General features: G+C 49.8%; 2 protein-coding genes across 2 annotated transcripts in view; both read left to right on the forward strand.

Annotated features, from left to right (window-relative positions):
- Positions 1-5,478, forward strand: part of DPP9 (dipeptidyl peptidase 9) — a 33,241-nt gene extending 27,763 nt beyond the window's left edge. The window contains exons 18-20 of the mRNA XM_056844069.1: positions 1,406-1,548; positions 3,489-3,600; positions 5,328-5,478. Coding sequence (XP_056700047.1) covers positions 1,406-1,548; positions 3,489-3,600; positions 5,328-5,420 — 348 coding nt within the window. The 3' untranslated portion in view covers positions 5,421-5,478. The remainder of the gene's footprint in view (positions 1-1,405; positions 1,549-3,488; positions 3,601-5,327) is intronic.
- Positions 5,479-12,528: 7,050 nt separating this feature from the next.
- Positions 12,529-23,944, forward strand: LOC130472672 (procathepsin L-like). Its single transcript, XM_056844073.1, has 7 exons — positions 12,529-12,657; positions 13,348-13,470; positions 15,689-15,850; positions 17,128-17,352; positions 18,336-18,504; positions 21,736-21,844; positions 23,810-23,944. The coding sequence occupies exons 1-7, from the start codon at positions 12,529-12,531 to the stop codon at positions 23,907-23,909; spliced, it is 1,017 nt and encodes a 338-aa protein (XP_056700051.1). The 3' UTR covers positions 23,910-23,944.
- Positions 23,945-24,405: the final 461 nt, after the last annotated feature.

Raw genomic sequence — 24,405 nt, forward strand, 5'->3', positions numbered from 1 at the left:
GCAGTAAATGTAATTATTTTGTGATATAGTTTGTAGCTCAGAGAAAAAAAGGGGTGAGAAACCTCTGATAGGAGACAGGAAAAAAATGTGCAAAGTGCCAGAGGCTACAAGGTGTTTATCTAATCACTTGTAGCTACTCCAAAGTTTTACAAAATAGTAGTGACATCAAGGATTCAGTTAAATTACAAACATGTGTTACAGCATACAAATAATGAGCAAACGCAAAAAACGCAAAAAAATTAACCTTTGATGTTACTGTATGTGTGTTAAGTGAAGTCAAGTCGCTTCTGACTCATGGCGACCCTATGAATCAGCGTCCTCCAGAATGTCCTATCTTTGACAGCCTTGCTCAGATCTTGCAAATTGAGGGCCGTGGCTTCCTTTGTAGAGTCAATCCATCTCTTGTAGGGTCGTCTTCTTTTCCTGCTTCCCTCAACTTTTCCTAGCATGATTGTCTTTGCCAGGGACTCTTGTCTTTTCATGATGTGTCCAAAGTACGACAGCCTCAGTTTAGTCATTTTAGCTTCTAGGATCAGTTCAGGCTTGATTTGATCTAGAACCCACTGATTTGGTTTTTTTGGCCGTCCACGGTATCCGTAACCCTCTCCTCAGACACCAGATTTCAAAGGAATCTATTTTCTTCCTATCAGCTTTCTTTAATTGTAAAATTTGTAAAACTTTGGGGTAGCTACAAGTGATCAGTTTGTAGCTCAACCTTTGAAGTTTAGAGCTGTTTAGCTTGGAAAAAAGGCGGCTAAGGGGAGACATGATAGAGGTCTATAAAATTATGCATGGTATGGAGAGAGTGGACAGGGAGAAGTTTTTCTCCCTCTCCCATAATACTAGATTGCGAGATCATCTGTTGAAGCTGGAGGGTGACAGATTCAAAACAGATAAAAGGAAGTATTTTTTCACACAATGCATAGTTAAATTGTGGAACTCCCTGCCCCTGGATGTGGTGATGGCTGCCAACCTGGAAAGCTTGAATAGGGGTGTGGACATATTCATGGAGGATAGGGATATTCATGGCTACTAGTAAAAATGGATTCTAGTCATGATACATACGTATTCTCTCTAGGGTCAGAGGAGCATGCCTATTATATTAGGTGCTGTGGAACACAGGCAGGATGGTGCTGCTGCAGCCGTCTTGTTTGTGGGCTTCCTAGAGGCCCCTGGTTGGCCACTGTGCGAACAGATTGCTGGACTTGATGGGCCTGGGTCTGATCCAGCAGGGCCTTTCTTATGTTCTTAAGCTCTGCCTACATATTTGGTTGAGTTCCCCCCCCCCTTTTTTTTGTTGTTCTGTTGCCAATTCAAAGGCCCCTGGCATTTTCCCCGTTAGCGTCGAATGTCTCCAACCCTAACTGCAACGGTAGCCTCTTTCTTTCTTCAACCACCCCCGCAGGTTGCTATAGCAGGGGCTCCCGTCACGGTCTGGATGGCGTACGACACCGGCTACACGGAGAGGTACATGGACGTCCCGGAGAACAACCAGCAAGGCTATGAGGCGGGCTCAGTGGCACTGCATGTCGACGAGCTCCCCAACGAGTGAGTATTCTGGGATGTTCGCTGCCTTCCTGGCAGTAGCCCGTGGACTTCACAGTGGTGGCCAAGTTCAGTTCTTGGAATCGCCTCTTAAAACCCGTAGCAGGGGGTCGGCTAGACGCCTGGCAGAGCGTGTGAAGCTGCCTTATACTCCTTTGGGGAGGAGCTGTGGCTCAATGGCAGAGCATCTGCTTGGCGTGCAGAAAGTCTCCGGTTCAGTCCCCGGCATCTCCAGTTAAAGGGACTAGGCAAGGAGGTGATGGGAAAGACCTCTGCCTGAGACCCTGGAGAGCCATGGAGAGGGGCCGTGGCTCAGTGGTAAAGCATCTGCTTGGCGTGCAGAAGGTCCCAGGTTCAGTCCCCGGCATCTCCAGTTATAGGGACTAGGCAAGGAGGTGATGGGAAAGACCTCTGCCTGAGACCCTGTGCAGACAATATTGACCTTGACGGACCCAGGATCTGATTCAGCTTCTTGTGTTCATGTTTCAACTCCAGGTTGGGAAATATGTGGAGATTTTGGGGGTGGAGCCTGTGGTGGGTGGAATTTGGGAAGGGACTTCAATAGGGTACAGTGCTATAGAGTCCATCTGTGGCTCAGTAGTGAGCCTCTGCTTGGCATGCAGAAGGTCCCAGGTTCAATCCCCAGCATCTCCAGTTAAAGAGGCCAGGCAAGTAGGGGATGTGAAAGACCGCTGCATGAGACCCTGGAGAGCTGCTGCCTGTCTGAGAAGACAGTACTGACTTGGATGGACCGAGGGTCTGATTCAGTATGAGGCTGCTTCATGTGTGTTCATATACGTATACTGAATCAAACCCTCAGTCCATCAAAGTCAGTATTGTCGAAGGCTTTCACTGTCAGAGTTCATTGGTTCTTGTAGGTTATCCGGGCTGTGTAACTGTGGTCTTGGTATTTTCTTTCCTGACGTTTCGCCAGCAGCTGTGGCAGGCATCTTCAGAGGAGTAACACTGAAGGACAGTGTCTTTCAGTGTCAAGTCTTCCTACACACTTGACACTGAGAGACACTGTCCTTCAGTGTTACTCCTCTGAAGATGCCTGCCACAGCTGCTGGCGAAACATCAGGAAAGAAAATACCAAGACCACGGTTACACAGCCCAGATAACTTACAAGAACCAAAGTCAATATTGTCTGCTCCAGCTGTCAGCTGTCCAGGGTTTCAGACAAAAAGGCCTTTCCCATTGAAGACATGAACACATGAAGCTGCCTTGTACTGAATCAGACCCTTGGTCCATCAAAGTCAGTATTGTCTACTCAGACCGGCAGCAGCTCTCAGGCAGAGAGGTCTTTCACATCACCTACTTGCCTAGTCCCTTTAACTGGAGATGCTGGGGATTGAACCTGAGACCTTCTGCATGCCAAGCAGATGCTCTGCCACTGAGCCACAGCCCTTACCCTAACCAGCAGGGTGTAGCGATTAGGCGAGGGTCCAGGGAGCCCTGGGTTCAAATCCCCCTTCAGCCACGAGAGGTGGGGGGGATCTTAGCCCAGTCTTCGGATTAACCCGCCTGACATGGGAGAACCGGATGTGCTCTTTTCTCCTGTTTCTATGGGGCTGTGACTTTATTGGTCGTGGGGAGGGGCTGTGGCTCTGTGAAAGAGCCTCCGCTTTGCTGTGCAAAGGTCCCGGGTTCAATCCCCGGCCATCTCCAGTTAAAGGGACCAGGTAGGAAGTGTTGTGAAAGGTCTCTGCCTGAGACCCTGCCGTGAAGCTGCTGCCAGCCTGAGTAGACAATACTGACCCTTGATGCACCCGTGGTCTGACTCAGTATAAGGCAGACTCGTGTGTGTTTTGCCTGAAGCTAGTTATCTCCCCAAATCTTTGGTTGCCTGACTCCAACGAAACATGCCGCCTTCTGCCCCGTCCCGCCCACCCCGTCACCCTTCTGGGCCCTTCAGGTGGTTGATTCTTCTCCCTCCTTCCCAGACCCAACCGGCTGCTTATTCTCCACGGGTTTCTGGATGAAAACGTGCACTTTTTCCACACCAATTTCCTGATCTCCCAGCTCATCCGTGCCGGGAAACCTTATCAGCTACAGGTAGGCCTGATCATTATTAGGACGCCGTCTTTTAAAGTATTTTTGGAGAAATTATCAATCCAGGTTGTTAAAGTTTTATATAGGCTTTGTACGTCCTGTGTTTTTATGGAATTATGTATATTATTGTTAGCCATTCGAAGCCTGACTTTTGTCGGGAAAGAGCAGGATAAAAGTCGAATAAATAAATACATAGGCAAACGGGGGAGTGGGAGGGTCCTTCCAATTGCACCTTTCTTTTGGGGCCGGAGGGAAGGACAACAGGAAAAGGTGTGTTTGAAGTGATCAATCATTCACTCAGAATGAAGCCAGTGTGGTGTAGTGGTTAAGAGCGGTGGACTCTACAATGGAGAACTGGGTTCGATTCCCCACTCCTCCACATGAAGCCTGCTGGTTGACCTTGGGCTAGTCACAGTTCTCTCCTAACTCTCTCAGCCCCACCTACCTCACAAGGTGTCTGTTGTGGGGAGAGGAAGGGAAGGAGATTGTAAGCCAGTTTGATTCTCCTTAAAAGGTAGAGAAAACCAGGGTAAAAAACCAACTCTTCTTCTTCTATTTATTGAACAACTTAAGAAAACTTGTGACATAACAGAAAAATTTCAAGAACCTAGAAGGGGGAGGAAAGGGAAGGAGGAGGGAAGAAGCTTATAAACTAAAATATGAATCAGCATTTGAACAGAGAAAAGGAATTTAAATGCGGCGATTTTTTTTTTTAAATCATGAGCGGATGGGTATAGCGTGTAGAACTGAGAATTTACAAACTAGTTAAAACCTGGAATCTCTGACTGCTCAGAAGTTACACAGATGGATCAGGGGGATGAACGGCAGCAACGGGGAATGAGTGAGTTTTGCTGGTCATGGAAAGGAACCATGTAACCCCCCCCACACACACACACACACACTCATCCCCTTCTCTGGCTTCTGGTCAAGAATAAATCTGTAGGGGTGAAATTGAGAATCATGCATGTTTAAAAATTAGACACTATAGGAAGTTGAATCCGGTAGCCCGGCGCCGTGCCAATACAGCCCTGGAGCCAGAATGGAGATCTTGTTTGAAGGGGGAGATCTCTGCTTTACTCTGCTCTGGTTAGTCCTCACCTAGAGTTTTGCGTTCAGTTTTGGGCACCGCAATTTGGGAAGGACGTAGACAAGCTGGAACGTGTCCAGAGGAGGGCAACGAAGATGGTTAGGGGTCTGGAGACCAAGTCCTATGAGGAAAGGTTGAAGGAGCTGGGTGTGTTTAGTCCAGAGAGGAGAAGACTGAGAGGTGATATGATAACCATCTTCAAGTACTTGAAGGGCTGTCGTATGGAGGAGGGTGCCGAGTGGTTTTCTGTTGCCCCAACAGGTTGAAATTAAAATAAAAGAGTTTACGTCTAGACATTAGGAAGAACTTTCTAACTGTTAGAGCGGTTCCCCAGTGGAACAGGCTTCCTCGGGAGGTGGTGAGCTCTCCTTCCCTGGAGGTTTTCAAGCAGAGGCTAGATGGCCATCTGTCGGTCAATGCTGATTCTATGACCTGAGGCAGATGATGAGAGGGAGGGCATCTTGGCCATTTTCTGGGCATGGAGTAGGGGTCACTGGGGGTGTGTTGTGGGGGGAGGTAGTTGTGAATTTCCTGCATTGTGCCGGGGGTTGGACTAGATGTCCTTGGTGGTCCCTTCCAACTCCATGATCTTGTCGTGCCAGGACTTGGGCGCCTTCAACTCTCCCTTTCTCTCCGTGCGCAGATCTACCCCAACGAGCGACACAGTATTCGCTGCCCCGAGTCGGGGGAGCATTACGAAATCACGCTGCTGCACTTTCTCCAAGAATACCTCTGAGGGCAGAGTCCTGCCGCAGCCCCTCGCGGATGCCGGCCACTCCCTCCTCCGTTCCTGGTCCCCCCACTCGCCAGCCTTCGAACCCAGAGCACAAGTCGCCTTCTGCCGCGTGCGCATCTCCTGTGCCAGGCGTGTCCGGAGTTGGAAGAGGAAAGTGGCCACCACAGCTCACTCCCCTTGTTCCTTCAGCTCCTCTCTTAGGGTTTTTTTTAAAATTTCTCTGTTGTTTTGCTGCTACTTTTTCGTGTGTGCTAAGACTAATGACAGACTCCCCCCCCCCCGCTGCTGTTCTTTGTACGTGTCTCTCTCTCCTCCCCCTCTCCTTCTCGTCTCTTCTGCCTTTCATTGTATCCCACCCTCTTCCCTTTCATTGTATCCCACCCTCCTCCTTGCAAAGGTTTCCGTTTCCTTTTCTTGCATTTCTGGAGGCGGAAGAGCCCCCCCCCCCAGCTGCCAAGAAGGGGGGGGAGAACACAGCAGCAAAAGACGGAAAGCGAGAGGGGCACGCGCGCCCAAGGACGGACGTTGGCGGTGCGTCTCCGGCCGCGTCTCGGGGCTTATTCGCTCCCTCCCTGAGACGTGCTCGAAAACGAGGAACTCTGGGGTTGCGGGGCGGCTCCGTTGAGGAGCGTGAGGTGCTGACGTTTGGGGATCCTTCTCTGAGACCCCCCCCTCCTCCCTCCAGTTTGGGTCAGGCGACAGCTCCTGGAAAGGTGGCACCGCCGCGGCGCTCGCCCGACCCAGGGCTGCAGCGGCGCCCGGTTTGTTTGTGTTGCAAGATGAATGGATGCAACTATGCCTCTTGCTGCCCCCCAAGTCAGTCCTCTCTTCTCAGTCCTGTATCCGTCCCACAACCTTCTCCCCACCCCCCCACCCCCCCACCCCCCGGTCACTTCTCCCTGCCTCCCCGTGCTGAGCTTTCAGGCGTGAGCTCCAAACCCAGCTATCGCTCCAGTTCTCTGCAGGTCAGCGACTGTTATCCCCTCGCCCATCCGATGCGGGGCGAAACACGTGGCTCCTTTTCTGTCTCTCCCCCTCCCACCCCCAGTCTCCGGGGGTCCTACTCGGTCAGCATCGGCTGTTGTTAAGGGCGGGGGGGGGGTTTTTTGCCACATTCTCGCACCTCAGGGGAGACCCTCCCTGCCGGCTGGCTTGCAGCCTTCCTTCTTCTCCGGAGGGCGGGGGGGGCGGGGGGCGGAGGGAGGCATCGTCGAAACCGAGGAGAGACATCCACTTGCCTAAAAGACGAACCACAAACACGACTCGCCCGAGTATCTTAAGTGCGTATGATGAAAAGAAAATATTTTTATGGATTCTTATTCTTTTATAATTATGAGTGTAAGATGTAGTGACTCATTAAAATATTGGAAACCGGCCCTCCGTCGCCCCCCTCTTGCCTGCTGGGGCCTCGTCTTGCCCGCATCTCAAAGCAACCAACTGCGCTCTTGGGAGGGTTTCCGTCTTCTTCCACAGAGATCTTTTTGCCGGGGTTTTTCTGTGCCTCTGTTGCATCAGGGAAGGCCACGCGTGGCTCTTAGCTGTGATAGCAAAATGGAATCTCCAAGTTGGGAGGAAGTGTACCTCTAAATACTGGGTGGTGAGGGTAACCAGGAGAAGCTTTAACTTCTTCATGCCCTGCTTCTGGTTAAGAACATAAGAAAGGCCATGCTGGATCAGACCCAGGCCCATCAAGTCCAGCAGTCTGTTCACACGGTGGCCAAGTGGGTGCCTCTAGGAAGCCCCCAAACAAGACGACTGCAGCAGCATTGTCCTGCCTGCGTTACGCAGCACCTAATATAATAGGCCTGCTCCTCTGATACTGGAGAGAACAGAAATGCACCATGACTTGCAGCCATTTTAACAAGTAGCCATGGATAGCCCTCTCTATTCTCATAAGAACATAAGGCCCTGCCCAGGCCCATCAAGTCCAGCAGTCTGTTCCCACAGTGGCCAACCAGGTGCCTCTAGGAAGCCACTAACAAGACAAGTGCAGCAGCACCATCCTGCCTGTGTTCCACAGCACCCAAAATAATAGGCATGCTCCTCTGATACTAGAGGGAATAGGTAAGCAGCATGACTAGTATCCATTCTAACTAACAGCCATGAATACCCCTCTCCTTCATGAATATAAGAACATAAGAGCAGAGGAAAACGTGCAAACGCCTTGCTGGTGGGGTGAGGCTGCTAGGGCGCTTTAAGTAAATTCTCAGCTCTGCGTACCAGCAGAATCAGAACACATTGCAGGGGGGAAAGGGCTGCTAAGCACTTTAGGCTAGTGGGTCCTGCCATCTACGCCTTCTCCTTCCACCCACCCACCCCAGAAAAGAAACTCTCCGCTTTGCTTCCACACAGCGATGCTAGATGTTTGTGCTCTGCCGAGCAGGGCGGGCTGCTCCCCCCTCCATGAACATGTCTACTCCCCTCTTAAAGCCTTCCAAGTTGGCAATCATCGCATCCTGGGGCAGTGAGAAAAGCCCTGCTGGATCAGACCCGGGCCCACCAAGTCCAGCAGTCTGTTCACACAGCGGCCAACCAGGTGCCTCTAGGAAGCCCACAAACAAGACCGCTGCAGCAGCATTAACCTGCCTGCATTTCATAGCACCTAATCTAATAGGCCTGCTCCTCTGATCCTGGAGAGAATAGGTGTGCATCATGACTAGTATCCATTTTCACTAGTAGCCATGGATAGCCCTCCATGAACATGAGTGGCGGACTCTGGCGAAACGGGTTCGATTCCCCACTCCTCCACATGAAGCCTACTGGGTGACCTTGGGCTAGTAACAGTTCTCTCTGACCATTCTCAGCCCCACCTACCTCACAAGGTGCCTGTTGTGGGGAGAGGAAGGGAAGGTGATTGTAAGCCGCTTTGAGACTCCTTAAAGGTAAAGGAAAGCGGGGTATAAAAACCAGCTCATCTTCTGTTGGCAGTATCCAGGGCTTTCTGGTGGCGGTGGATCATGTAACTGCTTAATATTAATTGCCTGTGTGTGAACTGATGGATGGGGCTCATCTTCTGCCTTGCCCAAAATCTCATGGCTCTGCTGTGGGTTTCTCGCCTCATTTTTGTAGACACCTTGACTCCTCCCTCTCCCTATTATCTTTTTAAGGATTTGTTTGGGGTGGTATCCAAAAAGAAAGAAAAAGCCCTAGATTGCACAGTTGGCCGTTTCCCACCTTGACCTCTGCTCTGGGCGATAAAATCTGCCTACAACCTGGAGATACAGGTAATGCTCTACTATCAGAAGCTTTTCCTGACCCGTTGTGAGATCAGTCCTTCGTTTTAAAAGCCAGAAACTCTCTTTTTTTAGCTCTTTGCTTGATCACCTCTTGCTCAGAAGCCGGGGCAGGATGGGCCGTTGAAACAACTACACCAAAAGCTGACTGCGAACAGCTGTTGCCAAATGAATAATTTGTGTGCGTATGCACACACGTGTTCATTGCATTCATATTGTGTATCTACTCTGCAAACAGTGCTTCTCATCAGTGTAAGAAGCCTTTCTCTGACACTCTAGTGCCACCACTAGCAGAATGTATGGGCAGCATGAGACATATTAATCCTTGGTGTGAGAAGAGTTTAGAATCATAGAGTTGGAAGGGGCCATAGAGGCCATCTAGTCCAACCCCCTGCTCAATGCAGGATCAGCCTAGCCCTAGAGCATCCCTGACAAGTGCTTGTCCAGCCTCTGCTTAAAGACTGCCAGTGAGGGGGGGGGGAGCTCACCACCTCCCCAGGTAGCTGATTCCACCGTCGAACAACTCTTACAGTAAAATCATTTTTCCTAATATCCAGCTGGTACCTTTCCGCTTGCAAGGTAAACCCATTATTGTGAGTCCTCTCCTTTGCTGCCAACAGGAACAGCTTCCTGACCTCCTCTAAGGGATAGCCCTTCGAATACTTAAGATCATGACCCCACTCAACCTCCTCCAGACTGGACATTTCCAAGTCCCTCAGCCTTTCCTCACAGGGCTTGGTCTCCAGGCCCCGGATCATCCTTGTCGCTCTCCTCTGCACCCACTCCGTTCTGCCCACATCCTTTTGGAAGGGAGGCCTCCAGAACTGCTCCAGGTGTGGCCTGACCGACGCGGTGAACAGCAGGACTATGACATCTTACGATCTGGGTGTTATGCCTCTGTTGTATAAACAGTATAAAGAGTAGAAAGGTTTGGGGATCTTATGCTTCTAAATTAGCAAAAGTAAAAAAGAGACCTCTTTTGGGAGTCACGGTGTAGCCCATTTTTCCTCCTTGCATTGTTTTTATTCTGGATCCCCACACACCCCGTCCCCGGTGAGCGGCATTCTAACTCCTCTTTGTAAATGTGAATTTGCCGGGGAGATTTCTAAAAGTTATTTGCAGAACTGGATCACAGGAATCCACAGTATGTGAAATTTTGGCGATAAAGTACAGAAGATTCCTTAATGCACAGGTTGTGCTTTGAAAACTGGAATCTGAGATGCATAAATAGATGTGTGGTTTTAGAACAAAGTCATCTCAAAAAGGACAACTTGGAATTCTTAATTGTTCATGAATTGGGGTTTTTAATCTGCTTTGCCATTAACAGTCTCCTTAACTTAGTTCCTTAAATCACCCGTTGCCCTTTTGAAGCACTTTTGAAGAAACCATCAATCTTTAAATAGTACTTATTCTGGGAAGGCTGTTTCGTCCTTAAAAAATTCATAGGTGGGCCAAATCCAGGTGAGGCGAGGAATCCTCTGCCCCTGCCCCCATCTGTGGCTCAGTGGTAGAGCATCTGCTTGATATGCAGAAGGGGGCAGGTTCAATCCCCGGCATCTCCATTTAAAGGGATTAGGCAAGTAGGTGATGTGAAAGACCCTTCTCTGCCTGAGCCCCTGGAGAGCTGCTGCCAGTCTGAGTAGACAATACTGACTTTGACGGACCAAGGGCCTAATTCAGTATGAGGCAGCTTTGTGGGTCCTTTTCAGTCATAAGGACTAGTTGCATTTTGTTTAAACAATGAAGCTGAGTTTCGTAGTCCAAGTCTGCCGCTTGTAACAGAATTCTGCAGCATTTTGTTGCTGCTGCAGAGGCTCCGGACCAGCCTCCGCCATAAAGGGTCTACAGGGCTGTGTCGTTTTTATCTTGGTTTTTTGTCCGCTTCAGGAAGTCAAGTTGGGTAAACTCAACCGGCTGTGGGGATCGGGGGAAGGAAGTTGCACTTTGGGGGCCGTCAAAAAGGGCTGTTGACTTTCCGGTCGCACAGACACGGGAAACCTGCAAACGGCGGAGACTTTTCTTGTCAGCCTTTCTCCTGAAAGAGGTAGGGGTGTGTGTTGGAAGCTGCTGATTGTACATATGTGGGAGGTGAAAGCTTCCCTTTTGATGAGGAAAAAATGGGACAATTCATACAAACATGGTGCAGAGGGCAGATACAGTGCACTTTTGCATTTTGAGAAATTATTTGCATAAGGCACAGGTGGTGGGGGAAAGTACCATCAAGTTGCGACCCCTCATGGGGGTTTTCAAGGCAAGAAAGTGGGTTTGTTCATTGCCTACCTCTGCATAGCAACCCCGGACTTCCTTGGTGGTCTCCCATCCAAGTACTAACCAGGGCCGACCCTGCTTAGCTTCCGAGATCTGACGAGATCAGGCTAGCTTAAGATATCCAGGTCAGGGCAGATGAACAGAGGGGCTTTGCCATTGCCTGCCTCTGTGTAGCATCCCTGGACTTCCTTGGTGGTCTCCCGTCCAAGTACTAACCAGGGCCGATACTGCTTAACGTCCGAGATCTGACGAGATCGGGCTAGCCTGGGCCATCCAGGTCAGGGCAAGAGATGTTCTGGGGTTGTTTGCCATTGCCTGCCTCTGCGTAGCAACCCTAGACTTCTTTGGTGGTTTCCCATCCAAGTACTAGCCAAGGGCCGACCCTGCTTGGCTTCCGAGATCTGACGAGATCAGGCTCACCTGGGCCATCCAGGTTCGAGGCAATCTCACGTAATCTCCTCTTGAAGCTCCGTTGAGGACTGCTGACAGCAACGGAAGGGGGGTTAACCGCACTTGTATTCCCAGTGATGTATTAAGAGTTTGAAGACGTTATAAAAAATACTGTTCGCACTTTCTATGTATTCCCACCGATGTATTAAGAGTTTGAAAACGTTATAAAAAATACTGTTCGCACTTGGTTTGGCCCCTTTAGCTGTGAAGACGTCTTCCAACCATTTATAAGCCGTGGTATCCAAAAACCCTTTTAAAGCGATGTTTTTAATAACGTTTTCAAACTCTTAATACATCGCTGGGAATACAAAGTGCGGTAACCCCTAATATCTTGAAAGATTAAAATGTTCCCCCGCTGGTTTTTGACTGTTGTGATTTTTAATGTCGGGTTGATGTCTCCGTGTTTCTGGACTCCAATCCAGCTGTCCTACCGCAGACCAACACTTCGGGACTACCTTCTTGCCTACAAATCTCTCATTCCTGAATGAGTTAGTTCCAAAACTTGGGGATAAATAGAGAGGAGGGCAATGTAAGCTGCTTTGGGTGTCCCCGTTGTAGAGCAAAGCACACTGCAAATGAAACAGACCAGATCCTGAAATTAAAGCAATCCTTTCCAAAAATCCTGCTGCTAATAATAATTATTATACACAGTTACGTGATGCTTTCCCCGGATATCTTATGAGATAGATCACGATGGGTAGCCGTGTTAGTCTGTCACTCGCAGTAGAAAAGAGCAAGAGTCCAGTAGCACCTTAAAGGCTAACAAAATTTCTGGCACGGTGTGAGCTTCCGTGAGCCACAGCTGAAGAAGGGAGTTGTGGCTCACGAAAGCTCATACTTAGGGTTGCCGGGTCCCTGTTCCCCACCGGCGGGAGATTTTGCGGGCAGAGCCTGAGGAGGGTGGGGTTTGGGGAGGGGAGGGACTTAAATGCCATAGAGTTCAATTGCCAAAACGGCAATTTTTCTCCAGGGGAACCGATCTCTATCAGCTGGAGACCAGTTGAATTAGCAGGAGATCTCCTGCTACTACCTGGCAGTTGGCAACCCTAGCTCATTGTCAGAAATTTTGTTAGTCTAATACGAGGAGACGGGTCCAGCTAGGAATCTCCTTGGCCTCAAGGTCTCACGTGGATGCTTTTAGCCACTTAGGCAAGGACATGCCCCCAATCTGGGTGGTGACCGTGGCCTCACTGGTCTTCCTGAGGACCTTCTCCGTTGCTCAGGATCAGGCCCTGGAGGAAGCCTGGAAAGGGTGGAAGGGACTTCACGCCAAAGAATATCTCGAGGTGAGTTTGCTTCCTTGTATGCCCAACAACTGCTTCTTTTCTTTGAGACTTAAAAAAAAAAAGACTCAATGCATGCGCAGAGTGCTTTTTACCTTTATTTAAATTTTTAAAACACACATGGAAGTGGCCTTATATTGAGCCAGCCTCTTGGTCCATCAATAGCGTTGCCAGGTCCCTCTTTGCCACCGAGGGGAGGTTTTTGGGGCAGAGCCTGAGGAGGGAAGGGTTTGGGGAGGGGAGGGACTTCAATGCCATAGAGTCCAATTGCCAAAGCGGCCATTTTATCCAGGTGAACTGATCTCTATCGGCTGGAGATCAGTTGTAACAGCAGGAAATCTCCGGCTAGTACCTGGAGGTTGGCAACCCTGTCCATCAAGGCCGGTATTGTCTACCCAGACTGGCAGCCGTTCCCCAGGTCCTCAGGCTGAGGTCTTTCGCATCGCCTACTGTCTGGTCCTTTTAATTGGCGATGCCGGGGACTGAACCTGGGACCTTCTGCATGCCAAGCAGAGGCTCTGCCACTAAGCCACAGCCCCTCTCCAAACACGACTGGTTCACTGGGTCACACAAAGATCTATCTACCCCAGCATTCTGTTTGCTAACAGTGGTTCTGCAGAGATGCTTCAGGGATTTGGGGAGGGATTCTTGGGAGCTGTCTGTCTCTCGCTGGCACCGTGTCCCCTTTTGCAGGAGGAAGAGGTCTTCCGGAGGGCCGTCTGGGAGAAGAACTTGCGAAGGATCCAACTTCATAACCTGGAGGCTTCCCTGGGCAAGCACAGCTACCGGCTAGCAATGAACCACTTGGGCGATTTGGTAACCGTCCTCTTCCCCCATCTCTTTAGATCACATGGCGGCGGAGCCACCGGCACCCCCCTTGCAGTCCAACGTCTGCAGGGGAAGGGGAAGCGTGTCCGTTTGCCTAGGATCAAAACCTTGCAGGCAAGGGGGGTGAGAGTAGTGAAGGACCTGGAAACAGTGGGGAAATCAAAGGGTGAAAATGCATGGTCACTTTATCCTCCTTTAATCCCTGTTTTAGCCAGGATCGAACGCACATTAAGCGAAACGCATGCGTTCGATCCAGGCTGAATCCTGGCTGAAACAGGGATTAAAGGAGGATAAAGCGACCGTGCGTTTTCGCCCATGGAATCCTAGCGTTGGAAGGGACCACCAAGGTCATCTAGTTCAACCCCCTGCCCAATGCAGGGAATTCACAACTACCTCCTCCCCACATCCCCAGTGACCCCAACCCTCCCCCCACCATGCAGGATCCCACAATCAAAGCACTCCTGACAGATGGCCATCCAGCCTCTGCTTAAAGACCTCCAAAGACGGGGACTCCACCACCCTCCGAGGCAGCGCATTACACCATCGAACAGCCCTCACCGTCAGGAAGTTCTTCCTAATGTTTAGGTGGAATTGCTTTTCTCTTAGTTTAAATCCATTACTCCGTGCCCTAGTCTCTGGAGCAACAGAGAACAAGCGAGTTCCCTCATCAACATGACATCCCTTCAAATATCTAAACATGGCTATCATGTCTCCCCTCAACCTTCTCTTCTCCAAACTAAACAAACCCCACTCCCTAAATCTCTCCTCATAGGGCATGGATTCCAGACCTCTGACCATTCTGGTCGCCCTCCTCTGGACACACTCCAACTTGTCAACATCCTTCTTAAATTGTGGAGCCCAAAACTGGACACAGTATTCCAGTATAAATGAAGAGGCGGAGGCTCCAGGGGGCAAGAACAGGCAGGAAAGAGGAACCCAGGGGAGAATGAGGCAAGACCCGGCAGCTTATTGGTGACGGTGCAGTGAAGAAACCTCATTACCCAAGGCTGGGAGAGACTGTGTGCTGTAGCAGGGGTGGGCAGGAGAAGATTGCTAGGGTGGCTGATCAATAGGGTTGATCAGGTCCCTCTTCGCCACCAGCAGGAGGTTTTTGGGGCAGAGCCTGAGGAGGGTGGGGTTTGGGGAGGGGAGGGACTGCAATGCCATTGAGCCCAATTGTAGGGTTGCCAACCTCCAGGTACTGAAACAAAGTTGCACAAGTACTAATATAGACGTTAGCTAGGATAAAGATAGTACGAGGCTCTCAGGTAACTGCAAAAACATATATTGACAAGTGAGACAATGAGCATGCAAACACGTGTCAAAGGAAACTTAACAAAGACATTAAGAACGGACCAATTACAAAATGGTCCGTTCTTAGTGTCTTTGTTAAGTTTCCTTTGACACGTGTTTGCATGCTCATTGTCTCACTTGTCAATATATGTTTTTGCAGTTACCTGAGAGCCTCGTACTATCTTTATCCTAGCTAACTTCCAGGTACTAGCTAGAGATCTGCTATTACAACTGATCTCCAGCCGACAGAGATCAGTTCATTTGAAGAAAATGGCCACTTTGGCAATTGGACTCTATGGCATTGAACCAGGCAGAGGTTTCAGCATATGAAATGGGCTCTGGGTCTGAGTTAGGGTTGCCAGTTCTGGTTTGGGCAATGCCTGGAGTTTGGGAAGAGGAGGGTCCTCAGCAGAGTAGGTACCATGGAGTCTACCCTCCAAAGCAGCAATTTCCTCTCCAAAGCAGACAATCTCACAGCAGCCTTGTTAGGTAGGCCAGTGTGGTGACCAGTATTGAAATGGAGGGGAAGGGAGGGGAAGGGGCCAAGGCCAAAGGAATGGGGGGGGGGGTCTGACAGCTTGCTTGTGAGTTCACAACTGTATTGAGAGTTCAATGGGAGGGGCCCTTCCCAGGCATTTTGGTTGCTTGTGAATAGAGTTGCCAGGTCCCTCTTCGCCACCGGCGGGAGGTTTTTGGGGCAGAGCCTGAGGAGGGTGAGGTTTGGGGAGGGGAGGGACTTCAATGCCATAGAGTCCAATTGCCAAAGCAGCCGTTTTCTCCAGGCGAACTGATCTCTATCGGCTGGAGATCCGTTGTAATAGCAGGAGATCTCCAGCTACTACCTGGAGGTTGGCAACCCTACTAGTACTCTCTGAGAACAGTGAGGTTTGGTAACTCTTGTTTTTCTCCCTAGACGGAGGAAGAGTTTAACCAGATGCTGAATGGTTTCTATCCTCCTGGCCCTGTTGAGCACCACGGTGGGAACCCGTCCTTGTTCCGAGAATCAGCCTCTCTGGAGAACCCCAAAGAAGTGGACTGGCGCAAAAAAGGTTACGTTACCCCAGTGAAAAATCAGGTGAGAAAAGCGGCGGAAGAACCAACGGCCAAATTGGGATTCATTGATGGTTAAAATTATTAGGGTTGACAACCTCCAGGTGGTGGCTGGAGATTTCCTAGGATTGCAACTGTTCTCCAGGTGACAGTTCACCTGGAGAAAATGGCTGCTTTAGAGGGTGGACTCTATGGCATTGTACCCCACTGAAGTTTCTCCCCTCCCCAAACCCTGCCCTCATAATGCCATAGAGTCCACCTTCCAGAGTAGCCATTTTCTCCAGGTGAACTGATCTCTATTGCCTGGTAGCCGTGAACCAGTATCCCTGCGGGGAACAAGCAAACGTTAAGGATGCAGTACACTGCAAACTGGGAAATGAATGTTAAAGACTAAGGGGAGCCTTATGAATTGGAACGGATGAAGGACATCGAAACGGAGTAACTCGAGGGAACCGTCTTCCTTCTTCTGGAATACATCAATGCACTCCCATGGAATGAGGAATTGTTTATTTTGAATACACCTATGTACTCCTATGGAATGAAAATATGGACTGAATGGGACTATTATGTAGTCTAACCTACATTTAGAGAGTATTATTTTGGACTGTGTTGAGATTCTTTGGTATGAACTGATCTATAGTATGTGATTTTGTAGGATTTACTTGAGAATATATATGGCATAATATCATTGAGCTGTGGTCACTGCATGTCCATCTATGTGGGTTAGATTTCTTTGTAACTGCCTGGACGTTGGCAGCCCTACTATTAGCCATGGTGGTAGTAGTAGTAGTAGTAGTAGTAGTAGTAGAGGAGGAGGAGGAGGAGTTGGTTTTTATATGCCAACTTTCTCTACCACTTAAGGGAGACTCAAACCGGCTTACAATTGCCTTCCCTTCCCCTCCCCACAACAGACACCCTGTGAGGTAGGTGGGGCTGAGACAGCTCTAAGAGAACTGTGACTAGTCCAAGGTCACCCAGCTGGCTTTGTGTGTAGGAGTGGGGAAAACAAATCCAGTTCACCAGATTAGCCTCCACCGCTCATGTGGAGGAGTGGGGAATCAAACCCGGTTCTCCAGATCAGACTCCACTGCTCCAAACCACCACTCTTAACCACTACACCACGCTGGCTCTCTGTAGCTAAACAGAGCCTCCATTTCCAGAGGCAGTATACCTCTGAATGCCAGCTCCTTTGGCCTCTGCTTGTGAGCCTTTCAGGGCACTGGACTGGCTTCTGCGTGGAACAGAAGGTGAATTTGATGGCCGGTGGGCCCGATCCAGTGGGGGTTTTTTTTGTCCTCGCAGGGTCACTGCGGGGCATGCTGGGCTTTCAGCGCCACCGGAGCTCTGGAAGGGTTGCTCTTCAACAAGACGGGCAAGCTGGTCTCACTCAGCGAACAGAACCTCATCGACTGCTCCGGGAAGCTGGGGAACCATGGCTGCCACGGAGGGTACATCACACGGGCCTTTGAGTACGTGCGGGAGAATGGGGGCATCAACTCTGAGGACGCGTACCCTTACTTGGAGAAGGTAACATGCTTGCGTGTCCACACATGTCCAGAAGCATATCAGGCACCGATGGCAGCGGCTTGAGGATCGCCACTTCCTTGTTTTTAAAGTTGTTCGTCCACAATGTTTAAGGTTGCCATGTCCCTCTCCGCCACCGGCAGGAGGTTTTTGGGGCAGAGCCTGGGGAGGGTGGGGTTTGGGGAGGGGAGTGGAGTGGACTTCAAAGCCATAGAGTACAGTTGCCAAAGTGGCCATTTTCTCCATTTGAACTGATCTCTATCAGCTGGAGATCAGTTGTAATCAGATGGTGAGGGGTCTGCACAAGTCCTATGAGGAAAGGTTGAAGGAGCTGGGTATGTTTAGCCTGAAGAGGAGAAGACTGAGAGGGGATTTGATCACCATCTTCAAGAACTTGAAGGGCTGTCATAGAGAGGAGGGTGCCGTGTTGTTCTCTGTTGTCCCAGAAGGTCGGACCAGAACCAACGGGTTGGAATTAAATCAAAAGAGTTTCCATCTAGACATTGGGAAGAACTTTCTAACAGTTCGAGTGGTTCCTCAGTGGAACAGGCTTCCTCTTGAGGTGGTGAGCTCTCCTTCCCTGGAGGTTTTTAAGCAGAGGCTAAATGGCCATCTGTCAGCAATGCTGATTCTGTGACCTTGTGCAGATCATAAGAGGGAGGGCACCTAGGCCATCTTCTGGTCACTGGGGGTGTGTGGGGGGAGGTAGTTGTGAACTTCCTGCATTGTGCAGGGGGTTGGACTGGATGACCCCGGTGGTCCCTTCCAACTTATATGATTCTATAATCCGAACCAGGGACAGACGATGGGGCTGTTTTTGAAAAGCATTGTATGGGAATTCTAAAAAAAAGATGTTCTTGATTGTAACACGCAAGTATTCCTGCCAGTTTTTACAGCCTCTTCGAGCCAAAAAAAAAAACACCCCATAAAATTAAGTGCACAGGTATCTAAAAAAAATCAAACCCTCGTTTGTTCTGGCCACGCAGGAGGGATTCAACTGCCGTTACAACCCCCAAGAAAGAGCTGCTAACTGCACTTCTCAGGTGGAGGTTCAGCGGGGGAGCGAAGCGGCCCTGGAACAAGCTGTGGCCACGACCGGCCCAGTTTCGGTCGCCGTGGATGCCCATAGCTTCTTCTTCCATTTCTACAAGTCTGGTAAGATGCCTTCGGGGAGGTCCGGTTTGGGAAGTCTTCGGCCACATTATCTCCAGAGGACACTCCTCCCAATGGTAGGAAGAAGGAGCCACCTGGGGGGTGTTTGTATCCTAGGGTTGCCAGGACCCTCTTCACAACTGGCGGGAGGTTTTGGGGAGGGTGTGGTTTGGGGAGGGGAGGGACTTCAATGCCATAGAGTCCAATGGCCAAAGTGGCCATTTTCTCCAGGGGACCTGATCTCTATTGGCTGGAGATCAGTTGTAATAGCAGTTGTAATACCAGGAGATCTCCAGCTAGTACCTGGAGGTTGGCAACCCTATTGTACCCAGTATTTCCGCTGCCACTGTCCAGAGAAGGGGTTGTGCTCCCCTTGAAAAGTCAGGTTCGCAGCTTGGGAGTGCTGCTTGACAACAGCAGTTAATGTAGAAAACTGGGTGGCTGAGAGTTAGGGTTGCCAACCTCCAGGTACTAGCTGGAGATCTCCTGCTATTACAATAGCTCTCCAGCGGATAGAGAGCAGTTCACCTGGAGAAACTGGCCGCTATGGCCATTGGACTTTGTGGCATTGAAGCCCCTCCCTTCTTCAAACCCCGCCCTCCTCAGGCTCCGCCCCACAAACCTTCCACCGGTGATAAAGAGGAACCAGGCAACCCTACTGAGAGTGCATTTGCCCAGCTTTGGCTGGGGCGTCAGCTGCGGCCGCTCCAGGTTCAGACAGATCCACAGTGATCCATGCCTTAGTTACATCTAGACCAGATTACTGCGATGTGCTCTACTTGGGGCTACCCTTGAAGAGTGTTTGGAAGCTGCAGCTAGTGCTGAACGCTGCAGGTAGACTGCAGGTCGAGGCCAGCTACCAGGAGCAATTACACTGGCCACCAATCAGCTCCCGGGCCCAATTCCTGGCATTGATTTTTGTCCTTTAGAACCCTACATGGCTTGGGACAGGGGTAGGGTTGCCAGCCTCCAGGTTGTGGCTGGAGATCTCCTGCTATTACAACTGATTTCCAGGTGACAGAGATCAGTTCCCCTGGAGAAAATGGCCACTTTGGAAGGTGGACTTTATGGCATTGAAGTCCCTCCCCTCCCCAAACCCCCCCCTCCTTGGGCTCTGCCCTCAAAATCTTCTGGTATTCCCCAACCCGGAGCTGGCAACCCTATAAATGACTCGTTTAGGGCATCCATTTAGAAGTCCTAATTTTCCACCTGTGGCTAAAAGTGAACTCTCTTTATATTGGGTAGAGACATTCTCCCCCCCTCAAATGCAATGTATTGTATAGAAGATAAAATGATTTGATGGTGAATATAATTTGGGCAAATCAGGGAAAGGTTGACCTATTGAAAATCATTTTGTAAAATGTCACTCTTCATTTTATTTTATTTTATTGGAATGATGCATTGCGAGATAAGGTTAGACCGGATATATTACTATGAATTCCTGAAAATGTACATGAAACCCAGAGTTCAAAGGAGGAGGATTAGCGTTGCCAACCTCCAGGTAGTAACTTACAAAATAGTGTACATCACTAACCAATACAAATAAACAATCCCATAACATCATATATATATATATCTAAATCAGTCCAACTAATGAAGTCCACATTGGTATATCGTTATCAACCAACCAACTTCCTGTTTGCAAAATAGTCGGTTGGTTGATAACAATATACCAATGTGGACTTCATTAGTTGGACTGATGTACACTATTTTGTAAGTTATTACACTTTAGGATATTTAAAAAGTTGGGCAATTTTCTGCTGTTATTCATTTCAACACACGTTACAGCAGGCTGACCATTTGCTGTTGCCATAACCTCCAGGTAGTGGCTGGAGATCTCCTGCTATTACAACTGATCTTCAGGCGACAGAGATCAGGTCACCTGGAGAAAAATGGCCGCTTTGTAAGGTGGACTCTATGACATTATACCCCACTGATGACCCTCCCCTCCCTAAACCCCACCCCCAAAATCTCCAGGTATTTCCCATCCTAGAACTAGCAACCCTAATGAGGATTCACCCACTGCGCTTCCTTCTAAACTCCCCCGCTGGCCTCCTCAACCAACTTTACCCCTTTCTGTATCAAAGCAAGCGATGTCGGCCACACACAAAATAAAGCAAAAGCAGTCAGAGCAAGTCAGTTGCTGCTCTTTTGGTCACCCGATGATTCCATCTCTGGGCGGGCTTTGGCTGAGCACGTGGACGATCTTTTCAGCACTGCGCTTGAGTTGATAAGTCTTTTTATCTGATTGCAAGTTAGATAGCCCTCCTTTTCAATTCTGAGAAGTTCCACGGCCGGACATGAACAAAAACACTATGAATTTTGATCAATAAAAGCAATAATAGAATCGTAGAGTTGGAAGGGGACCACCAGGGTCATCTAGTCCAACCCCTTGCACAATGCAGGAAATTAACAACTACCTCCCACCCCCGCACACCCCCAGTGACCCTTACTCCATGCCCAGAAGTTGGCCAAGATTCCCTCCCTCTCATGACCTGCCTAAGCTCACAGAATCAGCATTGCTGACAGATGGCCATCTTGCCTCTGCTTACAAACACACCTCCCTGCCTCTGCTTACAAACACACCTCCCTGTTAGTCTTTAAGGTGCTACTGGACTCTTGCTCTTTTCTACTGCTATAGATCATAGAGTTGGAAGGGAGTGGGACCACCAGGAGGGGTCATCTAGTCCAACTCCCTGCACAATGCAGGAAATTCACAACTACCTCCCCCCCACACCCCCAGTGACCCCTACTCCGTGCCCAGAAGATGCCCAAGATGCCCTCCCTCTCATGATTTGCCTGAGGTCATAGAATCAGCATTGCTGACAGATGGCCATCTAGCCTCTGCTTAAAAACCTCCAGGAAGGAGAGCTCACCACCTCCCGAGGAAGCCTGTTCCACCGAGGAACCGCTCTAGCTGATAGAAAATTCTTCCTACTGTTCAGAGGGAAACTCTTTTGATTTATTTAATCCCAAACAGTGGTAGAGGCAGCAGGCAGATCGCTGTAGTGCTTTGGACTGGGAGGGCTATTTCACGTCCCCCTGTATTGACCCTCGATGCAGCGATCCCCCAAAGTGGATGTATTCACTTTGACCTTCAACACTGAATTCTCAATGCAGGAGTTGTGTCTTCTCTTGCCGTTTGCGGTGGTAATATTGTTAGGAGGGTCTGGGTGTATTAAAGGGGGCTCATATCATTTTCTTCACTGTCCCCAAACTTCTCCTTTCGTCCAGGAATATTTTCTAGCATCTTCTGCAGCAACGTCGTGAACCACGCCATGTTGGCAGTTGGCTACGGCACGTCTCAGGAAGATGGGAAGGAGTACTGGATCCTGAAGAACAGGTGATGATGAGAGAGGGGCACGGGCTGGGTGGCGGCAGGGAGTCCTGAGAAAAAAGGTGGGCGAGACGCAGACTTTGTGGGCAGCACAGATACAAGCCAGAGGAGGGAGCTGCTCATTCGCTTTTCTGCTGCTCTTTGGCACCGCCGGTGCAGCTGGCCAAAAACGGATTGCTCCCAGGCTATCTACATGACTCTGCTCTGGTTAGACCTCACCAAGAGTACTGTGTTCAGTTTCGGGCACCGCAATTTAAGAAGATGTAGACAAGCTAGACCGTGTCCAGAGGAAGGCAACAAAGATGGTGAGGGGGTTTGGAGACCAAGTCCTATGAAGAAAGGTTGAAGGAGCTGGGTGTGTTTAGCCTGGAGAGGAGAAGACTGAGAGGGGATAGGATGACCATCCTCAAGTACTTGAAGGGCTGTCGTAGAGAGGAGGGGGCCGAGTTGTTTTCTGTTGCCCTAGAAGGTGGGTCCAGAACCAACGGTTTGAAATTAAATCAAAAGAGTTTCATCTAGACATTAGGAAGAATTGTATAACAGTTAGAGGGGTTCCTCAGTGGAACAGGCTTCCTCGGGAGGTGGTGGGCTCTCCTTCCCTGGAGGTTTTGAAGCAGAGGCTAGATGGCCATCTGTCGGTCAATGCTGGTTCTTTGACCTTGTGCAGATCATGAGAGGGAGGGCATCTTGGCCATCTTCTGGGCATGGAGTAGGGGTCAGTGGGGGTGTGTGGGGGGAGGTAGTTGTGAATTTCCTGCATTGTGCAGAGGGTTGGACTAGATGACCCTGGTGGTCCCTTCCAACTCTATGATTCAATGATTCTATGAGGGAACAGCTTGTTCGCTTTTCTGCTGCTCTTTGGCACCACCAGTGCAGCTGGCCAAAAACGGTATTGCGGTTAACAGCTCAACAAGGGTTGCTCTCAGGCTATCCACTTGACAGTTTGGTGACAAATCTGGTTGAAACTGAATTCCCTCCCTCTATCCCCGGCCAAGGCCTGGCTCAGAGGGCTGACAACATGGTATAATAACCATACGATAAAAGCATAAAATATAACTACCTAAAATAATTTCAGAATTAATCAATCCAGCCGGTACCTTTCTGCCCGCAATTTAAACCCATTATTGTGAGTCCTATGATCCTCTGCTGCCAATGGGAACAGCTCCCTGCCATCCTCTAAGCGACAGCCCTTCAAAGACTTAAAGAGAGCAATCATGTCCCCCCTCAACCTCCTCTTCTCCAGACTGAACATTCCCAGCTCCCTCCGCCTTTCCTTGCAGGGCTCGGTCTCCAGGCCCCGCATCATCCTCGTTGCTTTCCTCTGTACCTGCTCCATTCTGTTCACATCCTTTTGGAAGGGAGGCCCCCAGAACTGCACACAATACTCCAGGTGCACCCTGACCAATGCAGTGTACAGCAGTACTATGACATCTTGCATAAGAATATAAGAAAAGCCCTGCTGGATCAGACCCAGGTCCATCAAGTCCAGCAGTCCGTTCACACAGCGGCCAACCAGGTACCTCCTGGAAGCCCCCAAACAAGACGGCTGCAGCAGCATTTATCCTGCCTGTGTTCCACAGCACCCAATATAATAGGCCTGCTCCTCTGATCCTGGAGAGAATAGATGTGCATCATAACTAGTATCCATTTTGGCCAGTAGCCTTGGAAAGCCCTCTCCTCCATAAGAGCATAAGGAAGGCCATGCTGGATCAGATCAAGGTCCATCAAGTCCAGCAGTCTGTTCACACAGCGGCCAACCAGGTGCCTCCAGGAAGCCCACAAACTAGACGGCTGCAGCAGCACCATCCTGCCTGTGTTTCACAGCACCTAATATATTGCGATTTGGATGTTTTCTGTTGACAGTGCTGAGCAGGGTGGACCGAGGGTCTGATTCGGTCCGAGGCGGCTTCCTCTGTTCCTAAATAAATACATAGATGCTCACTCTCTCTTTTTCTATTAACTCTCCTACAGCTGGTCAGAAAATTGGGGCGAGCAAGGTTACATGCGATTGGTGAAGGGGGCTGGCAATCATTGCGGCGTGGCCAACCAAGCAAGCTATCCTACTGTGTAACCAACTAAGAGGCCAGGATCCCTTCCGGAGACTTCTCTGCTTCAGAGCTTGCTGAGCTGCAGCTTTGGCTCTCATCGTTTGCGGCGTGGTATTGAAGCATCTTGCTATGTGTTATAACAAAACGAGTGCACCTTTTCCCCCTCCCCGCTTCGTGGCGAAACCGTTTCTGGAGCTATTTTTTTTTTAATCCGTCTCTGAGATTTCTCATCATTAGAACCCCCCTTTCTATGGACTTGGATGGACCACCTCATAAGAACATAAGAAAAGCCCTGCTGGATCAGACCCAGGCCCATCAAGTCCAGCAGTCTGTTCACACAGCGGCCAACCTGGTGCCTCCAGGAAGCCCCCAAACAAGACGGCTGCAGCAACATTTATCCTGCCTGTGATCCACTGCATCTAATATGATGGACCTGCTCCTCTGATCCTGCAGATAATAGGGGTGCATCATGACCAGTATCCATTTGGACTAGTAGCCATGAATACCCCTTTCCTCCAT

Source organism: Euleptes europaea, chromosome 2 (genome assembly GCF_029931775.1).
Source record: "Euleptes europaea isolate rEulEur1 chromosome 2, rEulEur1.hap1, whole genome shotgun sequence".
In the NCBI taxonomy this organism is placed as follows: domain Eukaryota; kingdom Metazoa; phylum Chordata; class Lepidosauria; order Squamata; family Sphaerodactylidae; genus Euleptes; species Euleptes europaea.

Bases quoted from the DNA above. Each gene is read 5' to 3' on its own strand.
- LOC130472672 (XM_056844073.1), top strand. From the start codon at position 12,529: ATGCCCCCAATCTGGGTGGTGACCGTGGCCTCACTGGTCTTCCTGAGG. The intron at 13,471-15,688 runs GTAACCGTCCTC...TTTTCTCCCTAG, and splicing joins TGAACCACTTGGGCGATTTG to ACGGAGGAAGAGTTTAACCA. The intron at 21,845-23,809 runs GTGATGATGAGA...ACTCTCCTACAG, and splicing joins TACTGGATCCTGAAGAACAG to CTGGTCAGAAAATTGGGGCG.